This window comes from Catharus ustulatus, chromosome 5 (genome assembly GCF_009819885.2).
Source record: "Catharus ustulatus isolate bCatUst1 chromosome 5, bCatUst1.pri.v2, whole genome shotgun sequence".
NCBI lineage: Eukaryota > Metazoa > Chordata > Aves > Passeriformes > Turdidae > Catharus > Catharus ustulatus.
In genome coordinates, this window is record NC_046225.1 from 67504750 (window position 1) to 67529233 (window position 24484).

The 24484-nt window shown below is 39.8% G+C and overlaps 1 protein-coding gene across 2 annotated transcripts in view; it reads right to left on the reverse strand.

The window, feature by feature from the left end:
* Positions 1 to 24213, reverse strand: part of HTT (huntingtin) — a 79192-nt gene extending 54979 nt beyond the window's left edge. The window contains exons 1-14 of one of the 2 annotated variants that reach the window (XM_033059552.1): positions 23999 to 24213; positions 18156 to 18239; positions 17589 to 17709; positions 13085 to 13144; positions 11027 to 11106; positions 10479 to 10617; positions 10105 to 10246; positions 8523 to 8701; positions 7842 to 8046; positions 6938 to 6985; positions 3645 to 3725; positions 2906 to 3270; positions 1000 to 1123; positions 606 to 724 (exon numbers count right to left, since the gene is read on the reverse strand). In XM_033059552.1, coding sequence (XP_032915443.1) covers positions 606 to 724; positions 1000 to 1123; positions 2906 to 3270; positions 3645 to 3725; positions 6938 to 6985; positions 7842 to 8046; positions 8523 to 8701; positions 10105 to 10246; positions 10479 to 10617; positions 11027 to 11106; positions 13085 to 13144; positions 17589 to 17709; positions 18156 to 18239; positions 23999 to 24099 — 1848 coding nt within the window. In that variant the 5' untranslated portion in view covers positions 24100 to 24213. The remainder of the gene's footprint in view (positions 1 to 605; positions 725 to 999; positions 1124 to 2905; positions 3271 to 3644; positions 3726 to 6937; positions 6986 to 7841; positions 8047 to 8522; positions 8702 to 10104; positions 10247 to 10478; positions 10618 to 11026; positions 11107 to 13084; positions 13145 to 17588; positions 17710 to 18155; positions 18240 to 23998) is intronic. The other variant, XM_033059553.1, reaches the window with a different exon arrangement.
* Between the last annotated feature and the right edge of the window lie 271 nt (positions 24214 to 24484).

Consider the following 24484-nt stretch of genomic DNA (forward strand, 5'->3'; position numbering starts at 1 on the left):
GTTGCCATCAAACTTTGGAAACTCTCTATGAAAAGCATATTACTTCTAAGTTGTTTCCAAAGAAGATGGACAGCTTTTGGCAGTTTCACATTTAGAATTCCCCAGTAGTCCAAGCTGAACTAATTCTGCCTGCCACAAATGAAACTTTTGCCCCAGCTTAGAACAAGGTCCAAAGACATAGTCAAAAAGATGCAAGAGAAAATCAGTAACTTGTAGTTAGAATAGCACAAGGCTCCAAGACTAACCTCTGAGGAGATCATGAAGTTATCTACCCGGGTAGCAATCAGCACAAAGATACTTCAAGTAAAAAAGTATCAATGTAGCCTACTAATACACAGACAAAAAGGGTCTGTGTTCTGGTATGGTTTTGCTGGTGATTGCATTTAAGATATCAATACTTATGTATTCACCTTATGTTAAATTAAATTCAGGCTGCAACTCAGATTCTCTGTGCAACCTGAGTTACTTTGACCTATAACAAGGCACATCACACGTGCATGCATCCCACAATTACCACTAATTTACTTCATCATAACTGTAATTTTAATTTCTTTTAAACTTCATTGTCTAGAACTTTAAAATTGACCACTGTGACTACTTCTTACCTTGTTCTCATGATCACCAGTATCTGTTGAATCTTCTTTTGATGTGAATCGATCCACACTGCTATCAGAGGGCTGCCTACTATGGCTCATGGTTTTCAGCAGGTGAGATTGCTGAAGAGCTTTAGAAAAAGGCACTTCATTAAATACCATTTCAGATGCAAACCAAAAGCACTTGAATTAAACTTAATTATACAAACATTAAAAATAAATTAGCAGTGATCAAAACAAGTGATTGATCAAAAGTGTTGATATACTCCCTATTTTACATATCCATCTAGTTATCTGTTTTTCATATCCAATACATGACTCTTCACTCCCTTGGAAGTGCAGATGCACCTGAACAGCTTCTGAATGGTGTCACCACTCTGGCCCACCCCTGTATTTACTGACATACCAAGAGAAGAGTTTCTGAAGGACTCTGCTGAATCATCTTGGAGAACATTTGCCGCTTCGTCTTCCTCATCCTGTAGCTGCCCAATTTGCATTCCAGAATACTGTCCTTCGGCACCCTCCAAAACCTACACAGTGCAAGGACAGGACTTAAAATAATTTATCTTTACACACAGTATTAAATTTGAAACATGCAGTGTTAGTAATCTAGAAGTAGACTGAAAGCAAATATGAGCCTGATAAATATTAGTGTCCAGCTGCATGTAAGCCCCAAAGCACTTCCCCTCCTCCTGTAACTCTGGGGCTATTGGAGGCCATAGCTCCAGTTGAGTCTCCCAGCTGAGCCATGAACTTGGCTACCAACAGGAACAAAGTAAAACACTCAGTTCATTGCTCCCCTGCAGCTCCCCTTGCTCTCTCATCACAAATGTCTCTCTCTCAGCAGTTACAAATCACAACCAACACCTTTACTGCCACAAACAGAACTTGGCCCTGCAGTTAAACTCCCCCATAACCTCACTTGTCCTGGATATGTGAAGTCAAACTGAGAACACACTGTGCAGGACAAGAAATGGTAAATAAGTTTAAAGTATTTTAATTTCTTCATTCAAAATCAGACTACTAAAATGGACTCATCAGGATGAGAGTTTGACCCTTGGAACCAAGGCAATATATAGGCAGTAGGTACATGGAAAAATAACAATAAAAATTAATCATAATGATCAATGACAGTAAAAAAAAAAAATCATTAATTTTATCAGAAAACAGGACACTTCTTCAGTTACTTCCTCTCTTTATAAGCAGCTGGAAGTTGTTCATTAAAAAGCTTGTGTGTCAGTAACTTGGACAACCACTCAGTCTGTCAATTACAAAAGGATAATTTTACAGGTAATTACTGCTTGTAAACCATATGCCAACTGACATATGGAACAGTCTGACAAGAATTTGCATAAACACATTGTGCCAATAAACACACCTTGTCGATAAATGCCTGTTCACTTTGGCCTTTGCTCTGCCTTCATTTAATTCAGAGAGCAATTACCATCTCTCCTTTGGTTCTTGATTCCTCACACTTGCAGAAGTACTCGCTTAGCATGACTACAAATCTAGCACTTTTTGTAGTGTTAAGAGACTATTACTCTCCCAAATTACTATCAAAAAACTAGAATCAAAAGTTTGATAATGTTTGAAAAAGTCTTAAGAAGTTCTAAATTTTCCTCCTTTTGAATTATCTGTTTTTATTACAACCTCACAATACTATCCCAAGAGAGACAAATGTCTTAAAACAGATAAATGCTATGCACATTTCAGGTGTTTATTAGATATGTAACTGCTCCATTCATAAATCATGCAGTACTTCCCCTTTGTAGGAGAAATCTTTAAGATGGAATAAAAAGGAGTAAAAAAAGATGAGTTGTGCTGCCAAGTGTAAAAGCACAGGCAGAAGTGAAGGCAGTGTGAAGCATTCCGGTCCAAAAATATTCCTTTATCATTCCAAATGAACTGTTCACCCTTTAACACTTCCATTAATCCTCCTGAACCAAAACAATTATTAATATATAAATACAAAATTAAGGACATACTACTAAAGGGATATATTTGTGCCAAGACTTTGATATTGCCTTTCCTTCAGTGAGCAAAATCTGTAATGCCTTCACATTACCTACCGAGAGAACACAGATTACAGCTTTGTAGTTTTTCATTATTGCTGAAGTGAAAGTGTTAAAAGGAGGTCAAGCTCTCCAATAGAGGTGTGAGCTGCTGACCTTTCCACTGTTACTAGCTGAGGACTGAAAAGTAGAAGAGGAGAACGGAGACGAATCCAAGTCTGGACCCTCCACAGAAGAGCTCTGAGAAATGTCGGGCCCCTCAGTAGAAGGAGATCCCCCCTCTGCCCGCTGCACACTTACAATTTCAGAACTGTCTGAAGGGGTTACAGCAGAGTCTGGACCTTCTGTAGTAGTCTGAGAGCTATCACTAATTGGTGAGGAAGCCTGTGTGCCATCATTCAAATCCATAGTGGCGTCTGACTGGACAGCACTGATCTGGCTGGAGCTTCGACTGAGCACTTCATCATCCTCCCCTTCAGCAGCTGTACTTGTCAGATCGCAGCTGGCCAGGTCCACAGAGTCTGACTGCAGCGTGTGTTGGGAACGAGGCTGCTCTGTGATGATGTCGTGTCCTGTGGGATCAGCAGCAGAGCTCCCCACAGACCCAGCTGTGGACACACCTGATGAAGAAGCCAGTTCAGTGGTTATCTCACCCTTCACAGAAGCTGCAAAACACAGGCATTTATGAGTCAATCCAGGGTTTGAATTTGTGTTTCACTCTTGACATGAATTCATAGGCTAAACCACATATTAAACTAGGCTAAGGAAAGTGTTTAATGAAACAGTTAAACTATAGGTATGAAAATAGGTATCTTATAAAAATGCCACCCCATCTCTACAACTAACTCCCATTAGAAAAGAATGCAGTCAACTTCATGAAGTTTTACACTCAGCAGTATTCATGGTTTCAGTTCTGTTCACCATGATTTCTGAATGCCCATACACTTCCTCACCACCACAACACATCACTTAAACATTTTGCATAGAGCAGGAACACAATGTATTTGCCTACTGCACTGCTGAAGAGACAGGCAGGTACCTGTAAATGATGCAGTGCTGACATCAGATCGGGTTTCAGAATCATCATCCAAACCTTCTTCTTCACCAAGAAGTACTTTACCTGAGAAGTGATATATGAACAACCTTTAGTTTTCATAAATTATAGTCAGCTTGAAATGTTGAACAGCTGAAGTCAGATGTGAAATCTGTTTTTTGAAATGTTTATCCAAGGAATTTTTCATAGCTATGACAGGCAACAGATGAAAGGAAGAAGGGAATGAATAAAGTGCACACCCAGTCCCTCACTAATACAGCAGTGAAAAGGAAACAGAGGTAAGTGATTTTATTTACCAGTGCAACCATTCAGAAACTACCTGCAACTTATTACTTCTAGTTTACTTCTGTGGACTACATTTAGGTTTTGTGGACTACATTTAGGATCCTACTAATTTCATCAAGTATGTGCTATTCCTAGGGATACCAAGCATGTGGATGTCTGCCCTCAACTCTGAAGGGCATTAATGCACCACAAATAATAGAATAAATAACCTCCTCCTCCTTAAGGCTACAAAAATTATCAAAGGTTGCTTGGAACTCCAAAGATAACAGAATGGAAAAAGCCCAGGGGGAAAAGCAGTGCAGACTAGAAGCACAAGACAACACAGGTGGGACAGGGTGATGAGCTATGGACAACCACTGAGAGCTAAGGATTACAAAGACAAAAAATCTTCAGAGATGCTTTGGCCCTAAGAAACTTGAGAACCCCTTCTAACATAACCAACCACCACAGAGTTCTCTTACTCACAGAGCATGATCTACTCAAATTACAGGCAGTGGAAAGAGAAAGATACCTGCAGATGCACACTGCCTGGAAGGCAACCAAGGACACAACTGCACTGAAAAGTGTCCATGGGACAGCACAAGCAGTGCAGAGGGAGCTGTTAAACCCATCCTTCCAGATGCTGCAAGTCCCTTGCTGAGACAGAAGGATTCACAGTAACTGCTGTGAGAAGGAGCATTTTGCTTAGGCTACCAAGATGCACTGGTAGTCTAAGACTCATAATGCAAGAAACTAATGTTAGGATAACTCTGGGTGAATACCTTCATACCTTACTAGAGTTAACTGGAGGTAAAAAAAAGCATTAATATACTTTTGCATTAATTTCTTTTTGTCCACTGCTTCAACACATAGCAGTACCACTGTAAAATTATCTTCCTCTGAAAAGCATGACTTATGATACTCACACCTGTAAGGCAGAAAAGTAAACATGGCATTTCCATATACCTTCTATGTAAAATTACAGTAATTGAGAACTACATGCTCCTATGAATGAATGAGTAAAATCCTGCTAGGAGCTCCCAACAAAATACATGAAACATACTATATACTTCATTATTTTTCACATTTACATCCATTTCACTGAAACAAACCAGGATGTTGTTCTGCTTTCCATAGTTGACCATGCCTGAAAGTAAGTGAAAGTATAAGAACTCTGAAAATCAGTCATTATATGCTTAAATGTATTAAATGAGTATATAACACATGCAGCAGGATACTTTTTCTCTATTTGACAAGAAAAAAATCCAGTTAAATTGCTTTCAAAACATAGGCTCTGATTTCAGAAGGAATTTTCAGCCTTTTTAGCAAATAATCTTCTGAAGTTGAAACATAAACCAATGCAGCCAGCTGCTCGGAACTGAAGCCAGTCTGATGCAGCAAGATTGCAAAGATGTGAAACAAATTTCTGTAGATCAGCTTCACTTTACACCCCTACACACAAAGGAGTATAACAGCTTGAGAGTCCCATCCATTGCTCACTACTCTATATGACTGCAAAATGACCTCAAGGAGGAAGTGGGAACAGGTTTGGATTTTCCCTCCTTTCTACAACAGAGACCAGCAAGAAATGAACAATTCACAATTTGAAAATAAACCTGTACAAAGCACAAAATTGTCAAGAGGTTTCTTCAAATTGTTCATGCCATTGTTTAGACCACAAAATTTTCACACCATAATCTTGAAAAAGGAGGAAAGCTAATGACTCATACATGTTTTCTCACAGAGTGAAAGAAAGATTAGTATTTTAACAAGTACTTTAAGTGAATTTACACTATTATTAATACTTCAAAGTTACACTGAAGACTACCAACAAGACAAAAAGCCTAAATGGCAATTTACCATTTTTTATTTACATGTGAAATGCATCATTCTTCCAACTTGTTGCATTCTGTTGTCACCTTTGGACACTACAGCAATACCTACTTCAGACCCCCATTCCTTCAATCTGTGCTTTCTAAACTAGAAACGATAACTGCATCCATAAGCACTATTTCATTCAGCTTTAACCACTACTTTACATTCTGGTATACTCTTCAAGCATACTGATAAGGTTATTTAAACACTATGAGATTCCTTGCACAAAAAGATTGAAGGACATATTTGGAAAAAGTATAAGGTATAATGGTCCTTCAAGTTCATATAATCTCACTTAGTTTTAAACTACTTTTTCTTGAAGTTTTTCTCTTCAGCATTGCACATCTCTTGCTTACTAATGCTTGCAGTGACTGCACTACACCCACAGAGTTTCACTGCAGTAGCAACATTTTGCTCACCTAATGCAGGTGATGAGTGTTACACATCTGTACCTAGACTGATTCTGTCATAGAGATATGACTGGTTTTAACTAAAGTGAAAACATACAACTGAATATTAAGTACTCTCATGCACAAACTGGGGAAAGAATACTTCAGAGAAAACTATATTCTTTAAAATCCTGTTAAATGAATTACCTATTGAAGAAAGAAATGAAAATATACACAGCAAGACAAAAACATATAGAATTAATCAGCAAGAACAGAAAAAGAAATTAAAAGGCATCATATTGAAGCATGCAAGCATACACATGCACCAATGAATTACAGAGAAAAAACAGGCCTAACAAAACCAGCAAAGTTAACTATTTTTGCAAGTTACATTAATGGTTAAGAATTACCATGAAAAAGAAGAATGCCCTGTTCAAAGAGATTATTTTTCCATGTGCTCTTAAGAAGTTAAAACTGCATCAATAATCATCAACATAACTTTGCCAGTGAACTACAGCAAAAATAAAATTATATTGCTTTAAGTGATTCTAGAATATCTTGATTGCAATATCGGAAATTGCATCAGAATTCTTTCATTATTTACAATGATTAAGCTCAGCTGATAACACAGGCAATTGTGAATGAAAACCCAAGTTCAGCAAGACAATGAAGTGGGGAGGCGGAAAAAAAAACAACCCCAAAAAAATCAGGAAGGAATGCAATTAAAGATTTGTTTTCAAAAATAATCACCTTTATGCTTTCTTGCAAGAACAGGGCTGCATGAAGACCCCCCTCCAGCTGCAAATCACAGAAAGTAACACATCAGGGCAAAGACAGAGCTAATGAAATCATGAAGGAATTCTAATAGCCACGAATGGGAAACAAAACAAAAAGAAAATTTTTTAAAAATCCAAACAAAAACCAAAGCCAGGAAGAGATAGCAAAGTTGCTGCTTTTGAAGTCCAAGGTTTTGATCATTCGCCACTGGATTACTTTTAATATTCAAGCACCACTTGTGTGTAGTTTGCTTTCAAAAATGTGTTCTAAATTTCCCTGCTATGATTGCTTCCAGCCAATAATTTACCTTCCAGAAGCAGAATATTGGCTGAATCCATTAGTTCAATACAGACTCCTCACAAAAATCCAATCAGAGACTGATTCTTTTGAAACAGGCATGTAGCAGTTAAGAGAATTTCAAGAACATGCACTCCACAGACAAGAAAGCTGATAGCTGATTTTAACTGTTAAGGATAAGCTTAAATCATTTCATGCTGGTTTTGGTATTTAGCAAGAAGCTGTCAGTTAATGCAAATTACGATTAGATCTACTTTTATGAATCACAGTTGTCAGATGATTGGTAAGAAAAACATCCATTTTGTGGGGTAAAAAAAGCCACCATATTCAACTTGCTTTGTGTAACAAAAAAAAAATCAATACAAACTAAAAAAAACCAAACCTCTGAAGTTTGTCATTAATCAATTAATGTACACCCACTTAAAAGAAGGGAAAGAACTTCTACTGTACCTGCGGAAATTAGAATGCCAGGCATAGCTTCACACATTTTCTTTAACCTTCATGCTTTTGCTAACACTGAGAACTAGAGCTGATGATGTGTGCTCATTTTTTTACTCCAAGAACCAAAAGCAGAGCTTACCTATGAGTTCCACTATGCTCCCACTGCGGCTCCTGCTGGCAGGTTCATCTTTGGATACACTGACCTGAGCAATGCCCCCACAGGCGGTCAGGGCATGGAGCAGTTCAGGGGGGGGTGTTCTAAACAGCTGCTGGAGCAATTCTAAAGCTCCAGTCACAACATTATGATCCTGATGCTGGGTATAGTGCAGAGTCAGTTCATAAACCTGAAAGCCAGCAGAGTACTGGAGTAAGTCTCTATGAAGACAGAACATATTATGTGCCTTATCCTATCCAACATCAAATTTCAGCAATGAATTAAGAATAACTGATTCTTGGTACATCTGATCTTCACCACAATCTTCCAAGGGCGAAAAGTCAATCAATTGTAGCCACTTAACTGACCTTTTAGTAAAGTCTGTTGTTTCTTTTTCTTGTTACAAAAGAAATAATCACATCAAAGGCACCATAAGAAGTTTTCAGCTCCTTTGGGCACACCTAACAAGTACTGATGATTCATTTTTCTGAGATTTCTGGTCATTACTTATTAACAATTCCTGTCACTGGACCAACTATCATCTATCAAGATAAACAGGAATTTGAGAATTCAGAATGTTCAGTATCAGACTAATGCTGGATCAAGATTTATTTACTTTCCTACCAATCAGTACTCTTCAGGTAAGGGTTATTATTTATATTTTACCTGTATAAGTTGTTCTGGTGAAGGTGAAATCTCTGTTTCTTTCCTTGTTACACCAAAACTGCCTTTCAGGCTGGTATCTTTTACTTGTTGTTGCAATAAAGGTATGAGATACCTTAGTGTAAGTAAAACACCCAGAATTAAAAGAGTAGGATGATCATCTTCTACAGGAACCAACAAGCCTGAAGGGAGAAATGAAGTGGCCAAATAACTTACTGACAGTGGTTAGTTTCAACATAAATGTTATTTCATTTAGTCCATATAACAACTTCTTCAAATTAAAAAAACTCAACAAAACAGAACAACAGAAAACTAGCAGCAACTTAAGAGTGCTTTCCAAATGTAGAAGCATTGGAAAAATGTAGAAAATATGTATTTTTTTACTACTGACAATCAATTAAGCAACATGAGAGAATGATCAGAGGACCCTGTCTCACCTTCCCTGTTTCCTACCTCTTTTTACTCCATAAAAACACAAAAAACTATTTTTTTTGTAATAGCTGATGCTTTCACCAAATTATCTAGATTCTCTTGCTCCTCTCACCTGCCTCCTCTCTCCACTTGACAGTTTACACCCAAGTGGAATTCCCTTGCTCACAGATGCACTATCCTAATGAAAGATACTTGCACTTTGCCCTGTATTGGGAACTTTCATCCACATACCTACCTGCTAACCAAAACTGACCCCAAAGCATATTACAGACTAATACAAGTTGTGGAAGAAAACACAACCCTCTATCCAGGGAGGAGAAAACAAATCAGAATCAATTCTTGGAGTTCCCATTCGCGCTTCTGTTTGAATTCTGCATCATTGCCAAGGACATTATCACACATCACTTTAGAGGGAGGAAAGTCACAATGCAGCACTTGAATTTTTCACACCTCTTGAAAGCAGCAAGGCTAGCATGGTAACACCTTATGTATCTTTTGGTCTTCCTTATACCTCCTTTTGCAATACAGTCTACACAGTAAAGAATCCCTTGTCAGTGACAAAACTGAGGCAAGTTTCCACTGAAACCCAGAGATGCCTCTCCTCATGACTTGCAAAACAACCCGAAGATCATGCAAACTTCCCAGCTAAAGAAGCAAAGTTCCAAAATAAGGATACAAAGTTGTATACTTTAAATTTAAAAACCCTCAATTGCTGCTCTAAGTCATAACAGAACCTTCATGTTGGTCTTTCTAAGAAAGGTCACAGGGTATGTGATGATGGCCCAAAGCACAGCAGGGTACCCTCCACCTCAGACCTGCTGCACTAGCAACCAACCTGATGGACCATGCAGGTCTTCTGGCTCCTGATGCTGCATGATGCTTATTTTCCAATAAGCCACTTGCTTCCCAAAGCCTCAGCTACTTCTTTTCAATATTACTTATTAGCACTGCAGCACTGAGAGAGACAAATAACTTTAGAAGTATCTTCCTCCAATTTAGCACCAAATAGGGCAAGCATCAGCAGTATAACTGGCAGTCTATCCTTCCTTTACCTCAAAACCTTTCACATATGCAAAGTGATACATATCCTTACATGGAAAAATGTAATGTTACTTACACCTAAAGTGAATTTCTTTATTGCCCTGAATCTTACCTAAAAGCACATTGAGTAACCAGGCATAAAAATACTGTGTTCTTCGAGAATGTTGACAGATGCTTACTGCTGATCCTGCCGCTGTTCGACGGATTGTGGGGGAACTGGATTTAAGATTAGCTATGAAAGCCTTCAACAAAACCTAAAAACAAAGACACCTTACTTAACTTTTTATCAGAAGTGAACTAAGAAGCCAGCAAATGTATTTTTCATTTATTCAAAGCATTACTTCATGCACATCAAGCATAGGCAACTACTGCCTTAATTCAGACATGCAGCTGCAACACTGCTTTCTGCACCATCATCTGATAATGCTGATAACTCACCATGCTTTGGGATATAACAGGGAGCACTAGCAGGGTAAAGAAATGTACCTTAATCTCATTGTCGTTTGCAAAATTGCCGAAGGCTGCCATGATTTTGGGTATTGCCGCAGCGAGCGTCTCCTGTACCGATTCTTCAGGTCTCTTACTTATCCGTGTTAGACAGGGCAAAAGGTTCACCAAATACGGCCTAAGTATGGCACAGGACAAAAACTAATTTGAGATCAGAACAACTGTAGCCTTCTAAGTATTTTTAATTCATACTCAAGTTCTGTGGTATTACCGAATCATACAAAAATGTACCTATTAGCTACACAGAATGTAGGAAAAAAAGAAGAATCTTCAGAATGCAAGAGAAGAATACACTTAAATGCAAGTCATTATCTTCACAAGTTTTTTCCCCTTACAGTAATGTATAGAATTGAACTAAAATTCCATTTAAAAACCCACACTGATTAAATAAATTCAGAGAGAATAAGGTGATAGCAATTCCTCCAACCTCCTAATTACATACTTAAAGCTTTCAAAGAGTAACGCTTTGTTAACATCTGGATTGCCTTAGAGGTTCTTTGGAAAGTTCATGATTAGAATGTGTTTACCTGCACTTTTGAGGCCGAACTAGATGGGCGAGCTCAGCAAATCTCCAGAGTGCAGCACGCAGACTTCTTGAAGCACCATTCTAGACAGAGTATATAACTATCACATTTTATCATGCAACACCATTTCCTACAAAGAATTGCCTATAGTATACAATATACAATAGTGCATCTGTTACTTGAACAGATAAAAATATAAGGTGTGTGGAAATCATAAACCTCCTTTAGCCAAAAGGAAGTCAAGTCAGTTCCATGACAACCTTCATTTTTCTAGCTAGTATTAGGAGCTTTCTGAGGAATCCGAAATGAATAATAAGGAATACCACAAAAGAAAAGGAAGTGTCTGAGATCTGTGCTCTGTTGAAATCTGCTTAAAATACCACAGAGAAAGGCATCAGCCAACAAAGAAACACTGATGATATGAGAGTCTGAAAATCACTGAACACTTGCAGAGATATAAATACAGCATAAAATTGACAGCAGTGAAGATATGCAAATAAACAACATTCAGCTTCTGAGTGCACCAAAGGAAAAATCAACATATTCATCTGCAGCACTTCATAACTGATTGACTGCTGAAGTTTTGTATCTATTTGCCTGGATTGACACCTTCAGCTGAGCACCTGACTTGAACCAGAATGTCCTTACATTAGTATCTAGGGATGTAGTACAACTCCTTAGTGTTGTTGGAACTGTAGAAAACTATGGAAGTCAATAGATGCCTAGGAGGGTGTCTACCTAATGTAGTTCAAACCCAACTTGCTTCTCAAATTGCATCTCCTGAAGACAAAGCTGAAATGTTTAAAAAATGTCATTTCTTTATTACTTTCTTCAGCTGATATATCAAAGGCTTGTGGCCTTGTTAGCATGACAAGTAAAAAATACTTGCATCTGAATTACAGAACATGCATTTCTCAGGTTCACAGCCAAAAAACAGACTCTGGCATGGCTTCTGAAGTGATCCTGACACACAAACAAAACTCAGTCTGCTGGCTGCTCCTGTTGCACATGCTACAGTGTTACTTGTTCTCTCTCACCTGTCATGAATCCAAGAGCACCTTTCAAGAAGTACACGCCAACCGAACAACAAAATATTTCCTTCTGCATCTGGTTATAAATGTGCAGAGACTCCAGAGCAATTTATATGTTGGCTGTTTTCTGTTAATTAACTAATGCACCTTTCCACACCCTCAAAAACATCACATGACATTAAGGTACAGCACTACAGTAAGATATCCTTACATGGCCCTGCATCTAACAGAAGAAAAACTATGCACATTGGTTTTGTGACTTATTTTCTAGATTTCTATTATTCCCCCTGCCAAAACAAAAAAAAACCCCAGTATCATTGCTGTCTGACAAGTAACACCTATATTTTCTGTCTATACAAGCCTGACTACATGTTTATAGATGCAAGAGACACAAATTCAGTGATACTGTCCTAAACATAGCTTTTCACACAGTATTTCTCTTCTGCAGACACAAATTTCAAAAAGGTTATTACTAAATTTCTTCCTGTGGACATAGTTAAATTGTAGCTTTTAATATCTAGAGAGATGTTTCAGTATTTTTCTCTATGCCTCTGTAAGAAGCTGTAAGTACACATCATACATTCATAAAGTACTTGTATCAGGTTACTTCAAGCCTTAATTCTCCAGGAGGTTGTGTCAATTAAGACTGTCACTGTCCTCCATCCACTTTTCATCAAGCTTTTGGTTTGAATTACTCTTTCCAGCTTAGTCAGTGGAGCAAACATCATGAATATGCCTTATTCCTTTGGGTGGGGAGTCACTAAGGTTAACTCAAACTGCTGTTCAAACCAAATGCTCACATATTTTCTGCCAAATAAGCTTTCAGGAGTGGTTAAATCTAAACAATGGGGACAACAGTGAGGAATTCAGTAGAATAATACATTAAAACAGTCACAGATCCTTCTAAAATGATACTTGGACCTTGATCTTGAAAGATAAACTACTAATTTACACTAATGCTACATTCCAATATGTCAGAACACATACCAAATACCACATTTCAGAAGAACATGAAAGAAAAATCACTCACCTTTTTAATCTCTTTATACAGTTCCAATTGTAACCTGGGAAGATTGGAATCCATCAAAGCCTGCAATAAAATTCATTGAGAACATACTGTATCAGAGGGGAGGTGCTTTACAGGAAAAATGTTACACTTGCAGTAAAACAGCTTCAAGCAAGGCACAAAACAATCTAATGGTCCCTGTATTTGATGTATAAGTAAGAAAGTGATAAATGCTGAGAAGAGACACCTTTATCCTTCACAAAAATGTGGACAAACTCCACAAACTCTAACAGTTATTTGCAGTTAATACCGACTGTTTTACCAACTCTACCTGCAAAAGGCCATATGGGATCAGCCTCCAAGCACAGCCAACCCATTGTGCTTTCTGGCAATCACCAGGAACAGGTACTCATGAACAGAATATTAAAACACAAGAATAGCATTCACAAGCAGCAAAAGGCACTCCTTGCTATACTCCCCTACTGCCAAGCAGGCTTCTACTATTTCACAAACTGAAGCTGTATTTGTACCATTACCTTTAAGAGCCCCTGGAAACCCTTTGTTCCCTGAATCAGCCTATTTTCTGCACTCAGTACACACACCACAAGGAGCTGTGCACACCAGAACTGTCACATCCCAGGACCCAGTCAAGCATACAGCAACAGAGCATGCAGTGTAGTTCAAACCTGCAGTCTGACTGAAACCCAGTGTACATGAAATGAATGTAAACACAGAGAAGTAGTAATTTTTTCTGCTCACCTCAACTTGATCATTCTCTACTTTCAACGTATCCGAGAATAAGAACATATGAAAATATAAACTCTTCATACAGAACAAGTTGTATATATGCATGGTTACCCTTCTTCCTCACTTTTTTCTCTAGTGTGTACTACAATTTATGAACATTTCCACCAGCTCTTCCTCTCATGAGACCTTCATACAATGTGAAAGCGCCTACATTGCGGATTCATACAGTAGTATTTCATGTAGTATTAGTTTTATATTCCTTGCCCAATAATTTCTTTATTTCTAATTTTCTAACTGCCTTCCTGACCACCAACCATTAAACTCACATCTTCACAGGATTACTCATGATGACGACAAAATCTGATGGCACCCACTGAGCTAGAAGCCACAACTGCTTAAGCACAGTCAGTGGAGTGCCTGTGGTTTCTCCCAAGCATGATTTCCCCAGCCTAAAATTGTATGCTCCAAAATTCCATTCACCCAAAAACACCAGCTGTTACAATACAATGGCATTGCCTTCCCCAGAAAAATCTTATCTGGGTTGTATTTTTATGTTAACATAAGCACCCAACTACAGACTGCAGGTGGCAAGACAACAGCAGGTAAGATTTACTTCACAAAAGTTTGTTTATATGAGACGTTCACTGCCCCTAATATACATGAGAAAGTCAAGCAACACAAAAAGGCCTCAGCTATTACTTGGCTTCAAGGCTAAGTTGTCCTTACAACACACATAACTGGAGGAACTCTTTTTGTTAGTGTATAGCTGTATTTTTAGTAGGCCAGAATCTACAATGTTATCCCAATTGGAAAAAACCACAGTCAGCTCTAAATTGCTACAATAATAAATTCCAATTACTGAGACCAATTGTACTGCAATCTGTGTGAACAGTCCCATTAACCAGTGTCATTAGTACAGAGAACTCTACAACATCATGCACCAGCTGCAGAAAGTTTAACCTTACCCACGGAAACCTGCAAAGTCCCAAATCGGTACTTCTTCTTTTAAAAGCATCACCAAGGTTATTAAAATTTTGAGCCATTTATGCTGTCTTTGAGGTTCTAACAGGTAAACGCAGCAATACTTGAATATGACTTACAGAGTGTTTCTCTAAAGTTACGTGCTCAGCCTTGGTTACACAGAAGAGTTAATTTTCTAGTGATAGTAATGAGCATAAACTCCAGACAGACACACAGTTACACAAGTACAGCAATTTCACGATTACAAGCCACACAGATTATAAGCCGCATTTCCGGGGTGTCGGCAACGTTTAGGTCCTCGTCCATACATAAACTGCAATGGATTATTAGCCGCACTTTCGTTTGTAGCGAGGATCCGTGTGCAACTTTCACAAATTCGCCAATTAGTAACAGGATCCCAGCATAGCGGGGTTTACTGGCTCGGGGTGGGGCCAGGCAGGCTCAGCCTGCTCATGGTTGCCGACGGGGCTGGGTGGCCCAGCTCAGCGCCACGGCTCGGCGGGGCTGTTCGGGCGGTGCTGCCGCTGCTGCCAGGTTCACTCGCTCCCCCTGCCACCTGCACCGCCGCTGCCGCGTTTGCTCGCCCTGGCCGGCACTGCAGGCCCCCACGCCGCCGGGCTCCCCCACGCCGCTGGCCCCGGTTCTGCCGGGCTTCCCCGTGCCGCCGGGCTCCCCCACACTGCTGGTCCCGGTTCTGCTGGGCTCCCCTGCGCTGCTAGCCACAGTTCTGCTGGGCTCCCCTGCGCTGCTAGCCACGGTTCTGTTGGGTTTCCCCGCGCCACCAGGCTTCCTGCTTCTGCTGTGCTCCCCCACACTGCTAGCCACGGTTCTGCTGGGCTCCCCCACACTGCTGGCCCCGGTTCTGCTGGGCTGCCCCGTGCCGCCGGGCTCCCTCGTGCTGCTGGCCCAGGCTCTGCCGCTCGCCCCCTGCACCGTTGGCCCCGCCTCTGCCAGGCTTTCCCACCTCTGCCGGGGCTGGTCGGGCTCCAGCTTGGCTTGGGGCTGCCACAGGCTCTCACTTCCGTGTTGGCAACTTTTAGAACATTGTTCATATATTTGCCGCTTCGGATTACAGGCCGCACTTCCGGGTACGGACCAAAATTGTAGTCAAAATGGTGCGGCTTGTAATCATGAAATTACTGTAATGGTAACATCTATAGTCTTTTATTTCAAGAGAAGCTACAAAGCATCACACTAGCAAAAGAATTAGCCTCTAAAAATGCCTGAGACACTAAAAAAAGCTGAACTTTGACTAAAATGCAAGCTTGGGGCCCAACACCTCTGCTCTGATTACCACAAGTACCACAATCATTGGTACTTGCACAACCAAAAATAAAATTGGACATCTTTTTGTTTCTGCATTTATACACAAGTGTCTGCCTAAATTGCTAAATTGTTTTCACACAACATAAAGCACAGAAACAGAACACAAAGTACACTCAGCTTCCATAATAGTCTGATAAATCCTTGTGTGTGGAGTATCACAACTGTTACCACTTCAGAGTTGAGACCAACTGGCAAGTTTAATGACAGATAGAAGACACCATCATTAAAACCACTTTAATCTTGAAAACAAAACAAACTACCACACAAACACTTGGAAAAAAATTAGGTTTTTCAAGTTGAAAAACCCTGAAACATGCCAGAGAGCAACAATATTAAACAGATTAGAGAATTTATTAGGTAAATTTTATACCAAGTTTACATAAACATTTCATAGAAAGTTCATTCTTTAGAACTTGTTTCAGAGATGCTTTCAAAGCAGATTGAGTTAAATAATAATGAATGCATCTCGTAGAGTGCTCTCAAACAGAAAAACATTCAAATCAAAGTGAAAAGAGCAAAGTGTTATTGGGCAAAACAAAAAAGCAAGGAACTGGCACTTCCTCATTCCCTACCATTATGGAACACACTACACAATCTGTAAGCTTTTCCCATACAACTTACAGCCACAAGCTCAATCCCCAAAATTTAATTCATTCAGTATCAATGTTTAGTTTTCTTGCTTCTACACACCCCTTCACGCAAAAGAAAATTATTATTTGCATATTTCTAAAGCACTTAAACTTCGTATCAACTAGTTTATTCATGCAGATACTTAACAGTGTCTTAAAGTTGAAGTATTTCAGATAAAATCCAAACACAAAAAAGGGAAGTGAAGACAAGCCTGCTCTGGAAGCTGCGGAGTCCACAAATAACTCAAAAAGTTCATTTTAAGATACTTTGAATCAAGATTCAGACCTTGCGTGACCTCCTATGAATGCCCATCTGCTGTTCTCCAACAAGCTCTTCATTCTGGATCACAGCAGGGGAATAAACAATCTCAAGAACACCATATTTATTCTAATTACTCTCTGAAATCTCTTCCTCCAAGTCTCAGCAAACTACACTACCTTTCAATAGGTTTTTATATAATTTTTTATATTTCCTCATGCTAAGTGTCTTTATGTTTACAGAACAATAATAGTAGTATTCCTCCCACACAAGAAGATATTTCAGAAAAGCCCACATTCCTGTTTGGGTTAACTTGAAGAGAACAGAGTTAATGAACAACTGAAGACAAGAATAGATCAGAACAATGAATTACATAAGACAAGTTAAAGTTAAATATGTTGATCTGGGCATAAAAACCTCTCCTAAGAGTGAGAGAGCACATATAGAATCTAGTAAAGAAGCTTACTTAGCCTCTTATATTATTAGATATTATCAACAGTCCGAAAGGCAACTAAAAGAACATAATGTGAATTCAGACAGGACACTGCATCAAGAAGAGACAAAATCTAATAGTGAAAGCTCTTACTTTAATAACTTTATTAAGGCATTCATCTGCAACCATCCTGACATCAGATTCTGCATCCTCACTGCAGAGGAGAAAGAGCTCCATAGCAATGCCCAGTAGCTTCTGAAATTCTGGGGAATTCCTAAATAAACAAACATCAGAAAATTACAACGTGCATTATGAAAATGAACACCAATAATGTTTTTGAAAGGGTTTAATAATCCCACTACATATATATTATACACACATACACAAAAGGAAAAGACATTCAGTGTACTAAAGTACTTCATTAGGAGTTGGGGGATCATTTCCCAACTGTTTCCTACATAACCTGGTAAGGTATTTGTGTCTAAGCTTCTCTGTCTGCAGTAGAAGGAAACTGCCCACTCCACCAACAGGTAAACAGAAGTCCTTCTTAGATTTTGAGTTGGTTAAGAAAAAAATCCATGCCATTTCAGCTTTAAATAGAAGCTCAGCATTTAAAACGAGTCATTGCATGGAATCCTCCCTACAACTAACATCCCAAGCTGTTATTCATCCTAATGAATTAAAGATATTAATAAATAATCAATAAAAACATTGCCTTACCTTAGCGACTGAGCAACTATGTTTTCACATATTGTCAGACAGTGATTCACTCGATCTTTCTTGGTAGCGGAAAGTTCTTTCTTTCTAAAGGAAGAACACAATTATAATGAGTCTGAGACCAACTAAGAGTTCAAAAAAAAAAAAAATGACCATTCAAACACTCTTGCTAAAGCAGTGTTTAATCATTATACAGGAAAAAGATACATCTGCACTTTCTTGTCACTCCATAAACAGCTGTACACCAACCACCTGCAAACCCAGGACTTCATCTGCAGCTGCTGCTGAGAGCACATGGGCACTCAAGCAAAGGAGAAATATAAGCTTGGAAAAAGAATGAAGAAGGAATAACTTAACAGGGAATATCACATTTATTCTGTAACTCTCACTGAGAAAATCCTTGGGAATGAAAACTGAGGAACGAAGAAGAGTAAAGCGAAAGGATGGAAAAAAAGAGGCAGTTCTAGAACAAAAATAAAAGAAACCGATAGAAAGGAAAAGGTTGGAGACAAGAAGACATGAGAGCAGAAAATATCTCTTCTAAAAAGACCCTCCTCCCACATAGTATCACCTTAGACTTTTTTTGTCTGCCCATGTCTTGAAGCTTCAAGTTCTATTAAAGGGACCATTCTGCATCTGGACTGCACAGGATGACAAAGCAATGCTATCACACACTACATTCCTCCAAAGGTAATTATGAAACAGCAAAGCCCCAGGCACAGTCTGCCCGTTGAGAACAACATCACTATAGTAACACTTGGTATAGCCCAGGAAAGGCCAAGCTGAGTGTACAATAAAGAGAGCAAAGTGCACAGAAACAAAGAATGTGTATCTACAAACAAAGAGAGCACAATATGAAAAGCTTCTCCTTTGCAAAATGCGTTTAACATTCACTTCAACATGATACAAGCTCTTGAAATAGCAGCTCTTCCCTGCTCCACCCTCAATAAAGGAACTGAAAAAAGAGAGTGAGACAGACTCCCAATTCTGACTGTAAAATTTTACTTAAGCGTGCAGTCTCTCCTACTCCTAACTTTACTGACATAGAATCACTTCTAGGAAAGCAGATGTTACTTTTAAATAATTAACCAGTAGCATTACTGGAACAAAACCACCCACCCAAAGATATCTGTCCTGAGTCTGTTTCACAATAAAAAATTCTTCACTCATATTCACAGAGAATCTTCCCTTTTGTTTTCTAAGTGAAAACTGGCCCTTTTTAGTATTTAATTATTTCAGTAAAAAATAGCAAAAAAACACGAAATAGCAAAACAATGTTTCTGAACTAGAAGTCGGAAAACAAAGTGAACAGCCTTGAGTTACATTAACAGCAGTAACACAACATCAAGGGCCAACAGCAAGTGGCCAATAAGCACATTAAATTCAGCTAACTCAAAATACAGTGTTAGACAAGTATTTTTAAATAACTACACTGCATTATTTAGGAACTTCAGCTCAAATAATAGTAGAGGTTTCAGAAAAAAAGTCATTCTTTGCCAGTATCCCTGTGCCTTTTCTTGCATCAGGCTGAAGTGAGGGGTTCAAAAGTCTGTGTTCAGAAAAGATTCAGTGTTCAAAAAGATTTCACTTTTTCTCACGAAGAAAATCTTATCTCACCCCAGAAATACTTTCTACTTTTAGAAGTTTAAGGAATAGCCTGAACAAAGCCATCTTCTCTGTTACAGTTTGGCAGTATTTTATTTAGGCAAGCTAGACAGCAGAGAGGATCTCTTCTTGGACTCAAGACACTGGCAGAATACGAGCAGACAACCTGAATTTGTTTGAGATACACAATGTCTTCCTCTCTAGCTTGAAAAAGTGCCAGAGTCTTTAGGAGCATTTCAGATCATCTCTAACAAAACACCAAATACTGTCCAAGATGTCCAACTGACTGCAACACCAGCACCACCAATATGAGCAGGCACCTCAGAAAATGCTTATATCACTTCAACTTCCATGCTAATTTTACCCAGCAGTCCTAATCTCTTACAAGAACCATTTTCAGTACATATTCAACCCAAAAATAGAACAGGCACATCTGAAGTTGCCCATAAGCTCACTATTGCAGATACAAGACATACTGAAAATACTGCTGACAAAGGCTACTTCCAGAATAAAGTCCTCTATTATCTGCACATAACATAGCCCTAAGCAAGGCAGGCAGTGATGTTCAATACTGCTCAGACTAGCAGAGACCAATCTCTTGGGCAAATTTCTCTAAACAGAGAGTTCCACTAACACATAAACTACACCTTGCTGAAATAAGTAACTACAAAATTTTAAAAAGCCTAGCTAGAGAAAATAACAACTTTCAAAAACATAAAGAAAGAAGAAAGAAGTTTAATGTACATTATGTACATGCACATATTTTCTGTGCTACAGAGGGAGAAGGGTAACAGAACAGTATCTAGAGAGAAAACACATGATTTTTTAGTTTAAAAAACCCAAACAAAGCTCTATTCAGAAGTACCATAAAGTCCACAGGCAAACTGCTGATGAGCACACCCAGGGGGGCAACAAGAGCATCATACATTTGATAAATCAATCACACCCATCTGATGAGTTACAGAAGGCAGGAGACACTGGAAGCAGCAGTTACCAACAGCAAAGCTCCATCTCACATACAGAGGAGTTTAAATCTCCTGCACTTCTACAGACCAGGAAGATTAACAAACAAGCTAAGAAAACCAGCAAGCCCAGATAATTTTGCCCTCTGAATCCAGATGAGCTGACTACAAGCAGATGTAGATCACCAATGGTAATCTTTATTAGATCTTGAAATTCAGAATATGTGAAGAGTACAGAAGTTCTAAAGCTGAGCCAGTGTTAAGAAAAAAGTGCCAAACCAAATCGTTTGACATTAATCTTGACAAAAATAACAGACACTAAAAACTATTCTTTTAATAACAAAAGGAAATATGAGCAGGTTAGGAAATAAACTTAGTCCAAATATGGGGGACACTGGAAACAAGGTGCAGTAACAATCCAGTAATGGATTGTCAAATTAACTGTAGTAGATTGTCAAGTTAAGTGGTCCACTACAAATCCTTGATATGGTAATGCCAAAAAAACATATAGGAACCACTTCTGACAAGCAGGGCAATACCTAACATCCATGTAGTTTATTTGATCTTCAGTAAAGCAAAAAATTAATGCTAGGCCTCATATAGCACTGATCAAACCAACCTATGACCACAGCTTCAGTCAAACATAAAAGACACAGAAAAATTGAAGAGTATAGAAATAAAGTATATTGTTTGGGTTTTTACAGTACCTTTTGCTGCAAAGGTAATGGTTAGAATCATATGTAAAACAAATTTAAAACAATTACAGTAAATGACTATTAGAATAAATTGACAAGAGAAAATGTAAAGAATTCACTTTCAGATTCACAAATCAAACTCCAAATTTTTACACCATACTAGCAAACTTTTAAGTTAGTGGGAGCTTTGTGATCCAAAACAAAACGTCCAATTTCTAACCAAATTTAAGAGTCTGAAAAATCTGAAAAAATATAAGGAAGAAAATTAGTTGCCTAAGAAGAAGTGTGTAGAAGCAATAAGACAGAGAGCTCAAGTTAAGTTGACATAGAAGGGGAAAAAACCCCAACAAGAGATAAGAAAGAGGGGACCAGAGACTGACATCTGACTGTAAGGCATAATGTAAGTATAACACATGATTACTGCTGATTAAAATCTCTTGAAACAGAAAAGGCTCTTACCCTTCTTGGTAAAAGCTTGGATTTGATTAATATTTTAATAAAAAAAGACAGGATATCAGTATTATCAAAACTTCTGGAGTCACTGTCTTACAATAAAGTAAATAATGAAATATAGAGACACTTTTTGAGTAAACAATTAATTCTTCTCTACCTCAATCTGCCTGATCTCAAAACATTTCATAGCAGGTGACAGTCCTCAGTAGGATGATAGGAACTTACTACACAGAACCACAAGAGATTTAAGTGTTATTTACATAGAACCACAACAAACACGAACATTTCTCCCAAACACAGAATTTTCCTTGCCAGTCTACTACAAACAAGAAAAAATAAATGCAGATATCACTGTGAATTCTATTCAATATGCCACCTGCTATTTCACTGACAGTCTGGGAAGCCTCAGCAAAGGCTGCCATAACAGCTTTTCACTGGCTTGTACGAGGCTTGGTGCCGTCACTGAATTTGTACAGTTCCTGGGGGCACACAATCCATCAGCTTCCTGAAAACAGCCTATTTTTAAACACAAAGTAAAGTCAACAAGGACAACTCCAAAACTAAATTTTTAATGTTTGTAGTAGAATATGCCTAAATTTAGACCATCCAACCATGCATAATACCCCTCAGCAGGCACCGCAAATAATTTTAAGGATTTTCTCTTGAAATACCATGATCTCTCTCACCAGTAACTTTCAAGAGAGAAATGTGAACAGCAGATAGGAAAGATGGGAAATAGATGTTCATCCATGTCACAAAAAGTACTAGCCAAAAAAACCAAAAAATCACAAAACAGAGCAATTAGTCCCTGCAGACCAGTAAGGCACCTAAAAACAACTAGCTCATGAGGAAGGTGAGTTTTTTCACCTATTAAGCATCAAAAGTGTGAAAATGCATTGTGATGGTTTGAGACAACACTCTCCAAAGAGAAACAGCACCAACCGTGATAATTTAGTTGGCAACAGGACCAGAATGTGCAGTGGGAGCAGGTGGCCAAGAGCCCAGTGCCACTGCTTCCCTTCCTCTGCCAACGCCACAGGACACTGCCAAGTTAGAAGTTACCTGCTCCTCAACCCTTCTGCTTCTCCCTTCTCCCCAACAGCAGGAGAAAAAGCATTAGAGTGACTCATGTCTTTATCCTGTAAAAACCTTACTGCCTCCACACCTGCTCAATAGAAGCTGGTTTTAGAAATGCAAACGCAAGGGGCAGCACCGCGGTACTGAACAGCTCCCTGCCCTGGTCCACCCACTAATACCCCCCAAAGGAAAACCTGAACAGCTAATGGATCTATCCCTTATATTTAAAAAAGGAAAAAGATATTAGGAATATTTAAACTAACCCCTCTTAGGTCTCTGTGCAGCACATCACATCACAGCACAAGACTGTAAATTAACTTTGTCACAAACAGACACACACAACTCCTTCTGAAAGCATCAGCACTCAGACTTCAACTCTATTTAAATTTTCAATTCACAAACACCAAAACTTGTTTTTAACTTCAACGTGAACTTTCAGGTCACTGTTCTGATAAGAACGAAGAAATCCGGCTGAACAAAAATCAACACTTAAAGATATGAAAAGTGAATCACAGAGTAGAAGAAAATTCTCCTGCTCAGCCTTGAATCCTCATTTCAAGAAAGCTGTACAATCAGCTGGAGAGAGTTCACAGAAAAGACACTCATGCAGAAAGCTCCATGCACAGAAAAACAAGGTCTCAGTAAAAGCACTTAAGCACTTATCAGAAGACAAAATGCTGAAAGCAGTGCTTCATTCAAATTATGCTTAATGATTTTTGTCTTCTTTGCAGCAGTGTACGAGGTGAAAGGAAGGTTTTCGTTCCCAGAACCAGCCTGTGAAACCCACACAGCTTTTCTGTACCTCCCGTTCATTTCCCGCACTGGTGAATTTTCAAACGCACTTGCCCCAAAAGTTACTCCACGTCTGAACTTCAGCACAGAACCGACAGCAGCACCGCGACACGTCTGCGGGAGCCGCCACCTTCCGAGGGACAGGGTAGCGCCCGGGGGCGGCTCGGGGCCGTCCGCGGGACCAGAACCGGGGCGGCCCGGCCGGGCGGGATGGCACACACGCGTGTCGGGAGGCCCCCAGCCCCGGGTGCGAGTCACTCACGGTCTCTGGAGCGGCTCCTCGGGGAGGGCAGCGGGGCCCTGCTGCTGCTGGAAGGAGCGCAGCGACTCGAAGGCCTTCGTCAGCTTCTCCATGGTGGCCATGTCCGCTCCGCCCGCGCCGGCGGCACCGGCCCGCGCTGCAACCCGCCCTGTCACGGGCGCCTGGCAGGTCTGAGTGCTGTCTCGCAGCCGCTGGCGCTGCCCCCGGGCTCGCTCCCGGCGCTCTGCCGGCGCTCTCGCGGGCCCGGGCCAGTCACAGCCGCGATGAATGGGGCGGGCGCCGCTCGGGGCCGCGGATGCCTCCCGTCCGCCCCGCCGCCATCTTGGATCCGTCCCGTCGGCCCCCGCGCGCGCACCCCGCCCCCGGGGCTGCCCCGCCCCTCCAGGAGTGGGGCCCCGGCCCGCGGCTCGTCTGCGCATGCGCAATCGGCACCCCAGCCTGGCGTCCCGCGCGCTTTTACGTAGGAACACACAGAGGCACGTGGGG